At 39.0% G+C, this 16,317-nt stretch overlaps 1 protein-coding gene across 1 annotated transcript in view; it reads right to left on the minus strand.

Moving 5' to 3' along the window:
* Positions 1-2,985: 2,985 nt before the first annotated feature.
* LMNTD1 (lamin tail domain containing 1) overlaps positions 2,986-16,317 on the minus strand; it is a 69,059-nt gene continuing 55,727 nt past the window's right edge. Inside the window, exons 8-9 of the mRNA XM_089920397.1 lie at positions 11,773-11,836; positions 2,986-7,233 (exon numbers count right to left, since the gene is read on the minus strand). Coding sequence (XP_089776523.1) covers positions 7,213-7,233; positions 11,773-11,836 — 85 coding nt within the window. The 3' untranslated portion in view covers positions 2,986-7,212. The remainder of the gene's footprint in view (positions 7,234-11,772; positions 11,837-16,317) is intronic.

Below are 16,317 nucleotides of genomic sequence, written 5' to 3' on the forward strand. Positions count from 1 at the left end.
TTCTGGTCATGTCCAGCCTGATGGTTGTGTTCAGCCTGTGGGAAAGGACAGCAGAAGGCAAGACAAGAATAGCCCATGTTGAATTCAGCAGGAGGTCATCAGGGACTTAACTCCCTAAACAATCAACAATCCCCAGAGATATTGGGGAGATGGGAGTTTCACATGTTGGGAGCAGGATAATGAGTCTTTGAGAACATTTAGGGAGTTGACAATTTACATAAAAATAAGGTGTTAATTGAAGCAGTAAGGTGCACAAAAATATGGAATGGAGAGACATCATGTGACCAGAAATCAACTAGAAGACTTAACACACCTTAGATTTCACTTGAGATTTCAAACTATAGGGGAGTAAGAGCCATCGTGGGATCTTGAACTGTAATGTGTTTAATTTTCACTTCGTAGATTTTCACTTTGGCAAAACTAATAGGACAGCTTTAGAAAAGCATATTGGTCAATCTGATTAGGACACTTTCCAAAAGTCTTTAAAATTAGAATATCTCCCTATCCCCCATGAAGTTTTTACCTGAAAATTTTATAAAACATAGGTTTAGAATAGCTCAAGCCAACTTTCCAATTTAGGTTCATACCTCCCATCCTTTCCCTTAATAAGATACCTTCCTCACTTCCTAAGACAGCTCCTTGAACAATTTCCCAATAGCATATTTTCATAATGAAGATTGACAATATGCCATTTATTAGCTAGGGAACATGAATTACATTGTACAGGTTGATAATTGCCTTAACACTGAATTTTGGGGTAGGGGCGGGGGGAACTGTTACACAGACCATGGCTGCCTTCTCTGAGTATTTGTATGCTTTGTTCTAACAGTAGGTGATGCAGGTGAGAAGCATTTTAAGAGGCCCATGCTGACCACAGAGACAGACCTTTACTCAAGCCAAAGCTCAGTGTAATCAACCACCATATTCGCTTAATGATTTTTAGGTTGTTTTTTTTTTTTTTTGCGGTACGCAGGCCTCTCACTGTTGTGGCCTCTCCCGTTGCGGAGCACAGGCTCCGGACACGCAGGCTCAGCGGCCATGGCTCACGGGCCCAGCCGCTCCGAGGCATGTGGGATCTTCCCGAGCCAGGGCACGAACCTGTGTCCCCTGCATCGGCAGGCGGACTCTCAACCACTGTGCCACCGGGGAAGCCCGATTTTTAGGTTTTATAATGTACATGTATAGCTAGAAATGCTCTACTCCATATTTTTTTTCTCATTGAAAAGTTTTTTTTTTTTTAAAGCCAGTCTTACCAAAAGCAAATTTGGAAAAGTTGAGGTTTCTTAGAAAAATAACTGCCGTATTATAGTGGGATAAATTCTATCTCTATATGTCACCGTCCAATGTACTGCCAGATTCCAACGGAGAATCTGGAATTGCTATTTCCCTTCTATAACATATGGGAGCAAGTTCAAACACTTGGCCCCAGAACACAAAGCTCATGATTTGGTTCACTCTCCTTTTCTTGCCTCATTTCCTTGTTCCTTCTTTTATTCCATCTTCTAAATGCACACCAATATGAATGACCATTTTTCAGAGCCACCCAGAGGCTTCCATTTATTTTCTGTATGTGATCAGCTTCCTTTTCTCCATTTGCTTGAACCATCTTCACTTGTTTCTTAAAGTCAGCTCCATGGCACCTATCTGGTATTCATTCTCCAAAGAACACACAAGATTTTATATTTAGTGTTGATTTCTTTGATTCTTTGATTCTTTATTGTAGTACTTCTTTGATTATTTTATTACAAGTGTCTTTTCCACTGGTCTATGACTCCCATAAAAGCACAAATTATATTTTGAAAAATTCCAGTGCTTAGCATATAATAGACGCTCAAAAAAAATAGTGATTAAGAATGCATGACAGGGAAAAATAAGTTTGCAAAATACAAACTCAACAGACAACTACAAGCCCTTCAAGACATGTCTCCAGCTAATCCACATAGATTTTAGTGATTTAAGGAAGAGGAGAAAAGGTTAAGGGGTTCCTGAAAGGTGGTTCTATAAATTAAGAGGAAAATTATAATCTCTAGAGCTACTTATTGCTTCAGGGCAATATTTCAGATTTCCCTTGTTTCAGGTAAGCTGACAATATACCCCCAATAAAGGTAAGGTCACAGTTTCTTGCCTGTTGTGTTGGGATTCTTTGAACATCAGGATTCACCAGCTGAATGCTGGTGAATTGGGGATGTCTTAATTTTCCAAGATTGGGGCAGACATGCTCAGTTAAGATTAAAAGGGAAAGATCAAGTTAAAAAGAAGTATCTTTTTTTTCTTGGTGATTTATACATAGTGTTGTTTTTTTTTTAACATCTTTATTGGAGTATAATTGCTTTACAATGGTGTGTTAGTTTCTGCTGTATAACAAAGTGAATCAGCTATATGTATACATACATTCCCATATCTCCTCCCTCTTGCGTCTCCCTCCCACCCTCCCTACCCCAGCCTCCTAGGTGGTCACAAAGCACCAAGCTGATCTCCCTGTGTGTTCATTCTTCCAATCCAGGAACATGGTATATCTCTCCGTCTGTTTGTATCATCTTTAATTTCTTTCATCAGTGTCTTATAGTTTTCTGCATACAGGCGTTGTGGTCAGAAAAGATACTTGATACGATTTCAATTTTCTTAAATTTACCAAGGCTTGATTTGCGACCCAAGATATGATCTATCCTGAGAATGTTCATAGTGGTTGTTTTAAAATAAGGCCTCCTATAGAGACGTGGTGTCTATGCCCCCTCCCCTTGAGTATGGGCTCTATAACTGCTTGACTAAGAGAACATGGCAGAAGGATGCTGTGTCACTTTCTGCATCCAGATCTTGAGAAATTGGTAGCTCCCACTTCCTGTTTCTTAGGACACTCACTCTTGGAACCTAAGTAACTTGTGTGAGGAAGCCCAAGCTGCCTTGTGGAGAGCAGTCAGCACCAATTTTCCTGCCATGTGAATGAACCATCTTGGGAACGGATGTCTTCCCCATCCCACCCCAGTCCCCGAGCCCCTTGTGGTTCCCCTGTTTTCAGCAGAGCAGGAAGTATGAGACACAAGCTTGGAAAGCAGTTCCTATGGTACTTCTGCTCATGGTTACAATGTTCCTCCTTCTAGACCTAAAATTATTATTGGTTGACTAATATAAATATAATGTGTAATTCAGGCAGAAGGTAGTATTATTAGTCACCTTTGCAACCTGTGGATATTAAGGCAAACTTTGACTGCCTGGCGATCCTGTTGGCCTCTTACTTAGAGAACCTTTTCCCCTCTTTCTCAGGACCACAGTACAGACACAAACACAACCTATTTAGAACAGACAATACTGTTTTCAAACGATTCCTAAAGTTTTACATTTCTCATGCTGTGGTAACATATAAGCAACAGGCTTATATGAAATTTCACGGTATTCAACACGCTGAGACTGTCTTCAGCCTAAGAAAAAGAAAATACTAGGAAAAAGAAAACTCCTCTCAAAATAAAGTTTCTATTGCATCTGTTTTGTCTTGTAATGTATTCCAAAGAATATGGCTATGTTATGGATATGTCTATATAGATATATTTCAAGTCATTATTTTTGTAAACAGAGATAACTGAGTGGTAACCATTTATATTATCTGAGCACAAAGTTGTATTGCTACCACACATTTTAAAACTTACTCAGATGGCTAGATTCTAAAGCCTCCTCTACTTGGACTTGGCATTAAGTGCCAAGGGTAGGAGTTTATCCCCGAAAAGAACTCTAGCCCTGATACTGATCTGAAAATTTGGATTCCTCTGCAAAGCTCTTTGGCAATTAACCAAAAATACTTCATCATCTGAACAGTGTTTATCCTTTCACAATTTCTTTCACTATTTCATGCCAAAATAATAAAGAGTGTGTGTGTGTGTGTGTGTGTGTGTGAGAGAGAGAGAGAGAGAGAGAGAGAGGAAAAGTGCTGGGGTACAGCTCAAAATGTTCACCTATTTTGGGGCGTATTCAGAGGTAGGTAAAGTTTTGGGTTTATTTTCATTGTAATTCATGTAGTTCGTCCATCTGTAGATGAATTTGTTTCCCTAAACAGTGAATATTATTATTATTTTAAACATCTTAGTTGGAGTACAACCGCCCCACAATGGTGTGTTAGTTTCTGCTCTACAACAAAGTGAATCAACTATACATACACATACATCCCCATATCTCCTCCCTCCCGCGTCTCCCTCCCACTCTCCCCATTCCAACCCTCTAGGTGGTCACAAAGCACCAAGCTGATCTCCCTGTGCTATACGGCCGCTTCCCACTATCTCTATCTATCTTACATTTGGTAGTGTATATATGTCCATGTCACTCTCTCACATTGTCCCAGCTCACCCTTCCCCTTCCCCGTGTGCTCAAGTCCATTCTCTACATCTGCGTCTTTATTCCTGTCCTGCCCCCTAGGTTCTTCAGAACCAAGTGAATATTATTTAACAATGATCATTACTCGGATGTTTTATGAAATAATCCTCACTGCTCCTGTAAGATGATTATAAGCAGAGTGCTGCCGCCATATTGCAGAGGCAACAATGAAGTAGCAAATTTCTGGGACCATGAGATAAAGCTCACTGCTAAGGCTGCTGAAGCCTAAATGATCAATCTTATACCTTTCATTCAGAAACTTAGGAAAACAAAATGCTCCAAACCCACATTCTTTCTTTGTAATCCCTGAATAGTCTTGCCTGAGTATTACCACTTAGGTAGTTAATGATTTGTACCAACAGAGGTAGGTCATTCTTCCCCTTCCTATACTGTTCTAGAGAGACTGATAGCCCTTGAGCAGGAAGATAGTGGAGGCTTGTGCTAGAACACTCCATGGTGATGTCACTGACAAGAAATCTACCACACTGAGCATTTATTTCTCTTTTTCTTGCAAGAGCGAAAGGTTATACACTTTCTGAGAGTTCACTTCACAAAAACAAGCAATACTTAAATGCACCGTATTTTTGACCACCCAGAGAGGAAGTGTTCTTACACAAGAGCTCAGAGGGGATATTGTTGTTGATGAAGTGTCAATGAATCAGATATGTAGGTGAAATTCTTCTGAAGCTACACAATTTCAAATATAAGGAAGACTATTTGAGCTGAAATATGTTTTGGATTAGGAAACCTCTCCTCATTCGAGGGAAATAATTGGAAACACCTGAGGCTCACATGCCATTTCTTTTATGTGTTTCTATCGCAAATCTTTGAGGGAAGGAGGTTGGGAGGGATGCCTGCACGGGTGAGGTCGCTTATTGGCTTTAGTTTCCAGAGCCCTTTGGGTTGTACATTTATACTCCCAACTTGAACATGATAATCACAAATGGAGGCAGCTGGAAGAGATTATGAACCATGAAATGTTAACTTCGATTGTACACTCTCGGATGCTCTTATTGTCTCCTCAGATACCGTGACTACACAGTTTCTATGGTAACTATGAAAAAGAAGAGCCTACACAATTTAGCCAATGTGTGATTCAAAGATCATACATAATGGTTCAAAGTGGCATAAGGTGTTATTGAGAGTTGTCTGAAAAGGTAGAAGTCTACTCCTAAGTGTCCAAAGACTAAAGAAATAATGTGATCATTGTGGCTTGGTGACTAGAAAATATTTGTGCTTCATCATTATGCATGGGTTAAACGTGAATCCTTTTTATCTCCAACCAAAAAGCATATGACAAATGATTTTGTCAAGAAATATGACTCTTCTCAGATGCTTTAGACTGGCATATGGCTTTTCTTCCATCTTGGAAATACTCATCTGATTTTACTGGAGTTTTGTTTATTTACCATTTTCACTATTTTTAGGTGCATTCACAGTCCTGTGCACTATTTCCAGAACTTCTTCATCGTCCTGCACAGAGACCCTGCGCCCCTTCAACAACTGCCCACTCTCCTCTTGCTCACGCCTGGTAAGAGCTATTGTACTTTCCACTTCTATGAATTTGCCTATTCTAAGTACCTCAGAAAAATGGAACCCGGATATTTGTCCTTTTGTGTCTGGCTTATTTCACTTAGCATAATATTTTCGAGGTTTACCCATGTTGTAGCACATATTAGCATTTTATTTTTTTACTGGATGAATAACATTCTATTGTGAGCATATACCCTATTTAAAAAATCCATTCATCTGCTGATGGACACTTGGGTTGTTTCCACCTTTTGTCTCTTATGAATAATGCTGCTATTAATATTGTTATACGTATATGTTTGAGTTCCTTGGCGCATGACTTTTTAAAAATAAAGTATTTTTAGCCCTTGATATTTGGATATAGTAAAACAAAACTCAATGATCACCACTAATGATCATTTTTTGGGTTATTTTACGTTGATTTTTTTAAACAGAGTATATCGGGGCGAAGGTCCTCACTTTGCTTGCTCTGTCTCACCTTCCAAGACGTATATGCCCCATCTTCCTGCATATGTTATATAACTAAACAGAAATTAAATTAAATGAAGCTGGGCTACCAGGTATAGACAGGATTTGTTCTCAGAAACTGAAGCAATCATACCTTCTGCCTATAAAGAGGGTCAACATTAAAAATGAGCAAGTTCATTCGTTTTTCAGCTTCTATACTCTTGATGGGTATAGAATAAGATCTCCAAAGACTAAGAAGTGAGAATTGTATATAAAAAAAAAAGTAGCTCTATCAGATTACTTAATTAAAACACTCTTGGCATTTCCTATCTGTGGGATTTTGTACCTAGTATCACGAGGTGGAAGACATTACTTTGGCATTTGAGTTGCATGTAGGCAGGTTTAAAAAGCCCCAACTAGTTACTCCATAGCAACTTCATCTATTACTTCCAGCCATTAAGAAGCCGGATTAACGCATGCTTTGGGGAGACAGATTCCAAGTGTAGAGAATCAGACCACAAGATGCAGAGTTCCTGAAACACGTGCTTTTGGAAAATGCATCTGCAGAAACGGCAGAAGTTGTAGCGCTAACAGCTGGGCAGGGTATAAAAGACTGAAATTAGTGACTGGGAAACTTCATGTGCATAAAATGAAAACAGTGATGGTTTTGCTTTTGACCAATGTTTTTCTTCATGACAGCCTAGAAAACAAATGTTTTAACTTGTCCACAAACTCTCTCTCCTGCTTTAAGAAATGGTTACAGGCAAGTCCTGAGGAATTATCTTTTCTAAAAGAAACCGTGTTCTCACTTGCTGCTGGTTTCCTCTCCTGTGTGGAAGGCAGGCTGCGCCATGTCAGGCATCCTTGTGTCGTTCTCTAGGCTTGGATAGTATTGTCCTGAACAAAAGATAAAATGGCAATGCGTGATGAAATATAATACAAACTGGAAGTATGTTGAAATTGTCATAGCAATATAAAGTAGAGATGATTAGTCTTTCCTTCTCATTAATCTTAAATTAAGACCAGGAAATGGCAGATCTAGATCATACTCATGGATGGGGGACGATAACAGGAGGGAGGAAATTATTCGCTGATGCCTCACCTTTTGCCAGGGTGAAAGGATTATTCATTTTGGTCTCCTTCTAACTCAACTCTGTAACTTGTGTGCTTTGTTCAGGTGACAGTTCTTAGGCTGATTTGTGACGTGCAGGGTTTTTTGACTCCTAAGCAGTGTAGCTATTTCACTAACTGGTCATGGATACTATTTACTTCTGGTCTTAAATACGAAGATCAAAATGATTCTGAGACAACCAGCTTAATGACTTGTTTCTAAATGTTCACACCCTTCATTTCCTTCTTGGTACTTAAGTAGTACCTAATTATCTTTGCCATTAAATATCTAAGATGTGCCCCAGATTTAAAATATACCAGGTAACATGCACACAAATGTAATAAGGAAGAGGTTTTGTTTCTCTGTTTGCAATTGCTTGAGTCTTCTCTAGGAGACTTAGCAGGAGACTCCTCAGCCTGAGATGTTTATGTTCTACCCTCCTCTGTGGAAATGGAGCTGGACACATCTGCATGGGCATGTAGTTTCCTTTAAACTATGGAATACCTCTGACCCAGCATGGTGAAAAGTCTAGACTGCAGGTCTTTTTATTCCTCCCGTACGGCCTAGCCATGGTACAGTAAGGTGAGGCTGGGGAGACAGATAACAGGGTAGCTGACAGACTTTGAAGGAAAGAAGTTATAGGAAACAAATATTCATGAAATTTCAACTGACTGAAGAATTTTGGAAATAGACCACTTTGAGGGCAGAGAGGAGAAAGATATTAGTACATATATGGAAGGAATATATAACAAAATACAGTTAGAAAACACTGACATCAGAAAATTTAATCATTAGACTTTCAAAACTCCTTTAGCAAGGTTTCATATTAAAAGTATTAAATATTAGTCCTCCTTTCTATGCTGTTAAATACTGACTCTTAAAACTCACTATTTATGAGTTAAATACTCACTCATAAAAACTGTCCCCAGGAGGAGAAATTGTTATGGAAGGTTCTTGTCAGGGTCCTAAGGAAGTTTCAGTGAAGGGCTAGAAGGACACCCCATGTTTGAGTTGTCCAGTTTGGTCCATTTAGAACAATAAGTATTGTGTGAACACATATCAGTTCATGGAAGGACGCTATCACTGGTACTTTATTAGGAGTCCTAATACAATACACGAGGGTATCTCGTAACTGTAAGAACTTTTGCCAATTGTGAACTCAATATCCCATGCTTGCAATTTTGGTGCTGTCTTCCCAGGTCCTAATCAACTGCATACTCTTGAGGACAGTGCTGGTGATGATATGTAACAAGTCCCACTTCTGCCCCGATCCTTCTTCCCTCTTTATTCTCTATCCTAGATTGTCATGTCTCCTAGCGATCTGAGAGTTCATGTGGCAGGTGGGACATGATGTGGCCTTGCTAGAGTTCTCGTCTCTAACCTGTGGAAAGTTCTGTTTCTGCAGCATTCTGTGGCATTACCCATCTGCACTGCCCATTAGTCAGGCAGCAGAACTCTCACACATTCCTCGCAAAGAACTAAGCAAAGAGAGCTTTTGAGAGCTGTGACTCCAAGTGCAATGGCATGGAGTTATTCAGTTGTAGCCTAGACATGTGATTAGCAGTTAAAGAATCTAGAGATTGAACTTTAATTTTCTGTGTTTGTACCAATAATTGACACTCTTAACTTAGCAATTTTGGAAATAGGACTTGAATCTTTTTTGGTGTATGGAGAAGTCTTAAGATTCTCACGGTAGCCAACTCCTTTTTTGTAGCTCAAGACAATCTTTATTTATTTATTTATGGCTGCATTGGGTCTTCATTGCTGCAAGCGGGCTTTCTCCAATTGCAGCGAGCGGGGGCTACTCTTCATTGTGCGAGCTTCTTATTGTGGTGCCTTGTCTTGTTGTGGAGCGCGGGCTCTAGGTGCATGGGCTTCACTAGTTGTGGCAAGTGGGCTCAGTAGTTGTGGCACGTGGGCTCTAGAGTGCAGGCTCAGTAGTTGTGGTGCACAGGCTTAGCCGCTGTGCAGCATGTGGGATCTTCCCGGACCAGGGCTCGAACCCATGCCCCCTGCATTGGCAGGAGGATTTTTAACCACTGCACCACCAGGGAAGTCCCAATCAAGACAATCTTAATGCTTGATTAGCAGAGTGATGTGGAAGAGCGTTGGCATTAGGCTAAGATTCTAGTCTTCACTTTGCCAGTTCCTATCTAAGTGACTTTAGGAAAGTCACTGAATCTCACCGAGCTGAAGTTTCTTCAGCCATAAAAGGGAGATAATATCAGCCCTACCTACCTCATAGGTTCAAACAAGATAATGTGAAAACCGTGAAATCATGTACAAATGTGTAACAATACGAGTCACCAAGGAATGGTCGTGAATATCATTGAGAACTGAATAATGACTTTGTCTCTAAACAGTTTTCCATGAATAGATATACCAGACTCAGGAGCTGACTGTAATACAGAAATTATTCACTGACAAATGAAGTAAAACTTTGCTCCTAGTAAAGACCTCAGAAATATTCTGAGAGCACACTGATGGTCCATCCTAAAGATGTCACCAGATGGGGATGGAGGCTCAGAGAAGACAACAGTAAGGCATCCAAGGAACCTAGAACTTTTCAAAACAGAGTGGGTAAAAAAAAAAAAATCAGAACTACCAAAGAATCTCCCACAGAGAGGTTCAGTGAACAAATCTGTGACCATGGTAGTTAAGCAGAATAATGACTGAGGAAGACCAACAGAGGCTAAAAACTTTTGCCAAAATTATGTTATTCAATATCCCATGAGAGGATTCAGAACATTTTTTTCCAACCAAAACCAACAACAACAAAAAATCCTTGATTTTGTATATAATAAAACTCAACTGCACATTCAGTATTCAGTATAATTCCCTTCTGGCTACAGAAGTGAAGGGTAATTGAATTGTAGAAGGGCTGGTTGCTAATGTCTATGGCAGATTTCAGATCCCATCCTTTGCATTTCAATGACATGCTGCTTAGGGCTCTGCCAACTGGAAGAAATGGATCTCGGTACAGATAAAACTCTAAGACTTCTGGGAGCAGAGGTTATGTCAGTGGAGGCCAAGGCGGGATTCTTCAGCTTTTTGCAATTAAAAAATCTTTAGTTTAATTTTGACCCTGTGGTTGATTACTAGGTGAATTTTGGTAACTTGTCTCTACAGACTTCTGTTTCTTTCGCTCTAAAATGAAGTGGCTGTAATAAACCCCTTTACAGTCCCAATGTTCTACAAGAAGTGTCTGAGAAGAAAGGTTCTCGGAAGAATAGGAAGAGGTAGCCATCACATGTTTAAGAGTTTGGAAGCTCAAGGATAATGAGGCTATAGAAATGGAGAGAGTGGGCTTGTAAAAAAGTAGGTAACCTTCAGAAAAATAGATGTTGATTAGGAAAAACCTAGGAAGAGACAAGCTGAAAGAAATTGAACAGCTGAGCAATCAGAGAAAACTGGAAAGGTTGGTACACAGATGTGGGTAGCTAGTGGGACCATGCAAGGCCAGCAGGCTGTGTAGAGAAGTAAAGTCACTTCTGCCAGCAGAGTTTAGAATACTAAGAAGTTGGTGATCGGGTGGCTGTAACTTTATTCTTAAATCAAGGAGTGAATCTAAAGCTTAGTCAGAAAAAAAAAGAGCAAGGAGACATATAAGTAGATTAGTCATGGACTAGGGCAACAAAGGATGTCAACTAGAGAAGAGCACTGACCAAAAGGATTCCTTGACCAAAAAACACCTTGTCATCAGCACTTTGGGGAAGAGTTAAACACAACCACTTACAAAACAGAAAGCCATTGAAATCTTCCTCAGTTACTTAGATGTTATCAGCACGAAAAAGATGAGGCAATGCAAGAAGTGACTGATTAAATGATGCAAAGTCATTTATCAACTGAGTAGCTGAGGCCAGAGTTCTTAATCTTCCCTTTCATCGCCATTTAAAAGACACACAACTAGAGAGCTTCTGCAGTCTCTTTAACCAGAATAACTTCTGTTATGCTATTAATAATCTGTTGCTCATAGGAATTAAAATGTACTGGTACAGTTGTAAAATTGATTTTTTAGTATTTGAACTGACTCTGGATTTCAGTCACTCTTACTTGTCCATCAACAAGGATAGGATGAGGATAGAGGGCAAAAAGTAAAGATGGGATATTTCTTCGTTTCCCATTCTTAAAAAGTTTGTCATACAACAGAGACGACAAAAACTGATGGTTCCAAAAGCAACATAAATATTTAACAGAAAACTAACCACTACAGGATATATGAGAACAATCCATGTTCTGATGGCTCTTAAAGATGTAGCTACAAATTATTTTAGTCATTAGTTTTCTGCAAAGAAGGCAAATTTGCAATATCTTTATATACTTACCTTTAAAAGTTGAATTGACTGCCTACTGCTTCTGTAACTCAGACGTCCTGTTTTTCCTTGATCTCTGCAAACCCAAAAAGGAGGGTGGGGGGCGGTTAGGGGGATGGGCAGGATCCAGTCCTATATGCCAAGCACTGATTTTTCGCATTGAAACAAACCATGGAATAAACTAACAACAAAAGGATTATCTTTCATTTGAAGAAGAAATCTAAGGTTTAAGGACAGTATATAATGGTAACTTGAACTAAAGGGTTTAAATACCACTTGAAAAGTATTATTTGATTATTAAGTCCAAGTTTTCAATGAGTCATTTTAAAAGGAAACATAAATTTCAAGATATAATTAATTAAAACTTTGAGAGAAGAAATATCTGGAAGATATATTCTTTAAAACTGAAGTTGCAGAATAATTTTACCAGCCTGTAAAATTCCTCAAATGCTTTCTACAATTCCAGCAGCCGCAATGATGAAGTAGCTAGTGAAGGGAGGTACAGGAATAAGGCTTCATCCGGAGGGATATACAAGATGTGTGGAAAGAAGCAGACACCGCCTAGCCGGCCAATTTAGGCGGCTCTACTCTGGTGATGAATGAGGTGACTGATTCATCACCAGGGTAGAGTGGTGGCTTCCCTCACTTCCATATATTTAGACAGGGATTGAAAGTCACTTTGTTGAAATATAATTCTACATTAAAAAAAAAAAGTGTATCACACTGAAATAGTGCTGGATGGATGACCCCAAGTACAAATTACTTCCAACCCAGCGATGAGATGTTATTTTATTCTTGTAAAATATGAAAGGAAAGAAAAATAATATTCTAGGTACAGACAACAATGAGCTCCTCTGGAAAAAAACACTACAGGAAAGCTCTTCAATTATACCCAACCCTTTCTTCTTCTCTGTGAGCTCAAAAGAAGAACTATCAAGTGAAATTGCTAGTATTTGATTACAAAGAAACAATATCCAGAAGCTGGATGTGAAAATGTGATTGGCAAGGAAGAGTAACAAAAATGCAGGGTGTTTCTAGTTAACACAGTGTTTCTCTCAGCCACTAATAGGGTTCTAAATCCAATGAATCAGGATGCTGTTTGGCACATCACAGGGTAAACGTTCTGAATAGTGAGTTATGGACCTGGAATATAAACAGGCTTCTAAGATATTTTCCTTACACAGGCAGTGGTTTAGATAGAACAATCTGGTCATCACTTCTCATCTTCTGGAGCAATTTGTTGGCCTGAAACAGATTAAATATTTTATGTGTGTCCTTCCAGGCTGACTAGCCTGAGGATGAAGGTTTTGAATTGCACCCTGAAAGTGAGTTCTTCAGCAAAGTACTATATTTTAGAGCTAAAAACACTTATAGAAAATTCCCATCTATAATTTCTTTAAGTTTAATGATGGGATTATCACTGGTAGTGGTGTTTGTTTCCATTTCAGAGTGTGATGGTAATTTCTTGGGGTTATTGAGCCCCAAATATTTAACACTTAGTAACTTTAATCTGAATACTTGGACTTCCTAAAATAGTATTTTTTTTACTTGTGTGAAGAAATGGATCATTAACGACATATTTCCATAAATGAGATACTCTTTCATAACTTTAAAATACTTTTGTTTTGTAATGTTGAAATGTTTTGAAATAAAAGACCTAGTCATGAAGTTACACAATCATTCTGTCATTAAGACTAATATCTTGTCAATGCAACAGGATAGAAAGCCCAGAGATAAACCCACACACATATGGTCACCTTATCTTTGATAAAGGAGGCAAGAATATACAGTGGAGAAAACACAGCCTCTTCAGTAAGTGGTGCTGGGAAAACTGGACAGGTACATGTAAAAGTATGAGATTAGATCACTCCCTAACACCATACACAAAAATAAGCTCAAAATGGATTAAAGACCTAAATGTAAGGCCAGACACTATCAAACTCTTAGAGGAAAACATAGGCAGAACACTCTATGACATAAATCACAGCAAGATCCTTTTTGACCCAACTCCTAGAGAAATGGAAATAAAAACAAAAATAAACAAATGGGACCTAATGAAACTTCAAAGCTTTTGCACAGCAAAGGAAACCATAAACAAGACCAAAAGACAACCCTCAGAATGGGAGAAAATATTTGCAAATGAAGCAACTGACAAAGGATTAATCTCCAAGATTTACAAGAAGCTCATGTAGCTCAATAACAACAACAAAAAAACCCAATCCAAAAATGGGCAGAAGACCTAAACAGACATTTCTCCAAAGAAGATATACAGATTGCCAACAAACACATGAAAGAATGCTTAACTTCATTAATCATTAGAGAAATGCAAATCAAAACTACAATGAGATATAATCTCACACCAGTCAGAATGGCCATCATCAAAAAATCTACAAACAATAAATGCTGGAGAGGGTGTAGAGAAAAGGGAACACTCTTGCACTGTTGGTGGGAATGTGAATTGGTACAGCCATTATGGAGAACAGTATGGAGGTTCCTTCAAAAACAGAACTACCATATGACCCAGCAATCCCACTATTGGGCATATACCCTGAGAAAACCATAATTCAAAAAAAGTCATGTACCAAAATGTTCATTGCAGCTTATTTACAATAGCCAGGACATGGAAGCAACCTAAGTGTCCATCATCGGATGAATAGATAAAGAAGATGTGGCACATATATACAATGGAATATTACTCAGCCATAAAAGGAAATGAAATTGAGATATTTGTAGGGAGGTTGATGGACGTAGAGTCTGTCATGTAGAGTGAAGTAAGTCAGAAAGAGAAAAACAAATACCGTATGCTAACACATATATATGGAATCTAAGAAAAAGAAAAAAGGTCATGAAGAACCTAGGGGTAAGACGGGAATAAAGACACAGACCTACTGGAGAATGGACTTGAGGATATGGGGAGGGGGAAGGGTAAGCTGTGACAAAGTGAGAGAGTGTCATGGACATATATACACTACCAAACATAAAATAGATAGCTAGTGGGAAGCAGCCTCATAGCACAGGGAGATCAGCTTGGTGGTTTGTGACCACCTAGAGGGGTGGGATAGGGAGGGTGGGAGGGAGGGAGACTGCAAGAGGGAAGAGATATGGGAACATATGTATATGTATAACTGATTCACTGTTATAAAGCAGAAACTAACACAGCATTGTAAAGCAATTATACTCCAATAAAGATGTTAAAAAAAAAAGTTAAGCTTATAACAAAATATTTTCAAAAAAAGACTAATATCTTGGAATTCTTTATAGCGTCATTAAAGAAACCTTTATTTCAGCTCTAAGAAGAGACATATAAATGGTTCTCACTTGTCTTTTTTTTTTCGCGGTACGCGGGCCTCTCACTGCTGTGGCCTCTCCCGTTGTGGAGCGCAGGCTCAGCGGCCATGGCTCACGGGCCCAGCCGTTCCGCGGCATGTGGGATCTTCCCGGACCCCGGCATGAACCCGTGTCCCCTGCATCGGCAGGCGGACTCTCAACCACTGCGCCACCACGGAAGCCCTCACTTGTCTATTTTTTAAAAAAAGAAACTCCTACAGAAGTATTGTGATATTGCAATCGGAATTTTCTGAAATCAAGCAACAGAAGAGAAAAATCTTTACTTTTAAATACATGATTTAATATGATTTTCCTTTATAAAAGAGTTCCTACTTTTTTGATGTTATTATTTTATAATAAAAAATGAACTGAAACCCTTGGCATTTTGTAGTGTTCTTACAAGTAATTATTTTCTATTTAGTGTGATTGTAAGAGGTCCAAGTATTTGGCCTTCTATATTCCAGAGGATAGTCAGGTATTTTGTTTTAAAATTTCTATATATCAATTCATACAATTTCTAGTTATATTGTTGACTAATACTGACATATGTGTGTATATATATACATATATATATATACGTACATATATATATATATATACATACATACACACACATATATTAACTGAAAATCTGGCCAGTCATATAAGTGACCTTCGACGTTCCAAATTCTTAATCTGCGAAATGTAAACAATGCAATACAGGTCTAAACACGAGTAAACAGAACAGATACTAATATGAAGAATGCATAAAGAAAATTTCAAACTTGTATTTGTTTTGCTTTGTTACCATCATGGATTGGAAGTATATATATATTTTTTTAATTTTTATTTATTTTATTTATTTAGTTTTGGCTGTTTTGGGTCTTCATTGCTGCGTGAGGGCTTCTCCCTAGTTGCGGTGAACGGGGCTACTCTTCATTGTGGTGCGCGGGCTTCTCATCGCGGTGGCTTCTCTTGTTACAGAGCACAGGCTCTTGGTGCGCGGGCTTCAGTAGTTGTGGTGTGTGGGCTCAGAAGCCATGGCTCACTGGCTCCAGAGCGCAGGCTCAGTAGTTGTGTCGCACGGGCTTAGTTGCTCTGCGGCATGTGGGATCTTCCTGGACCAGGGCTCGAAACCGTGTCCCCTGCAGTGGCAGGCGGATGCTCAACCACTGTGCCACCAGCGAAGCTCTGGAAGTATATTCTTATGGGAAAAAAATACTTTGATCCCAGAACAGATAGACTGGATCT

This window comes from Delphinapterus leucas, chromosome 11 (assembly GCF_059928025.1).
Source record: "Delphinapterus leucas isolate spDelLeu-1000000601 "Yukka" chromosome 11, BTC_Dleu_Yukka2, whole genome shotgun sequence".
NCBI classification, from domain to species: Eukaryota; Metazoa; Chordata; class Mammalia; order Artiodactyla; family Monodontidae; genus Delphinapterus; species Delphinapterus leucas.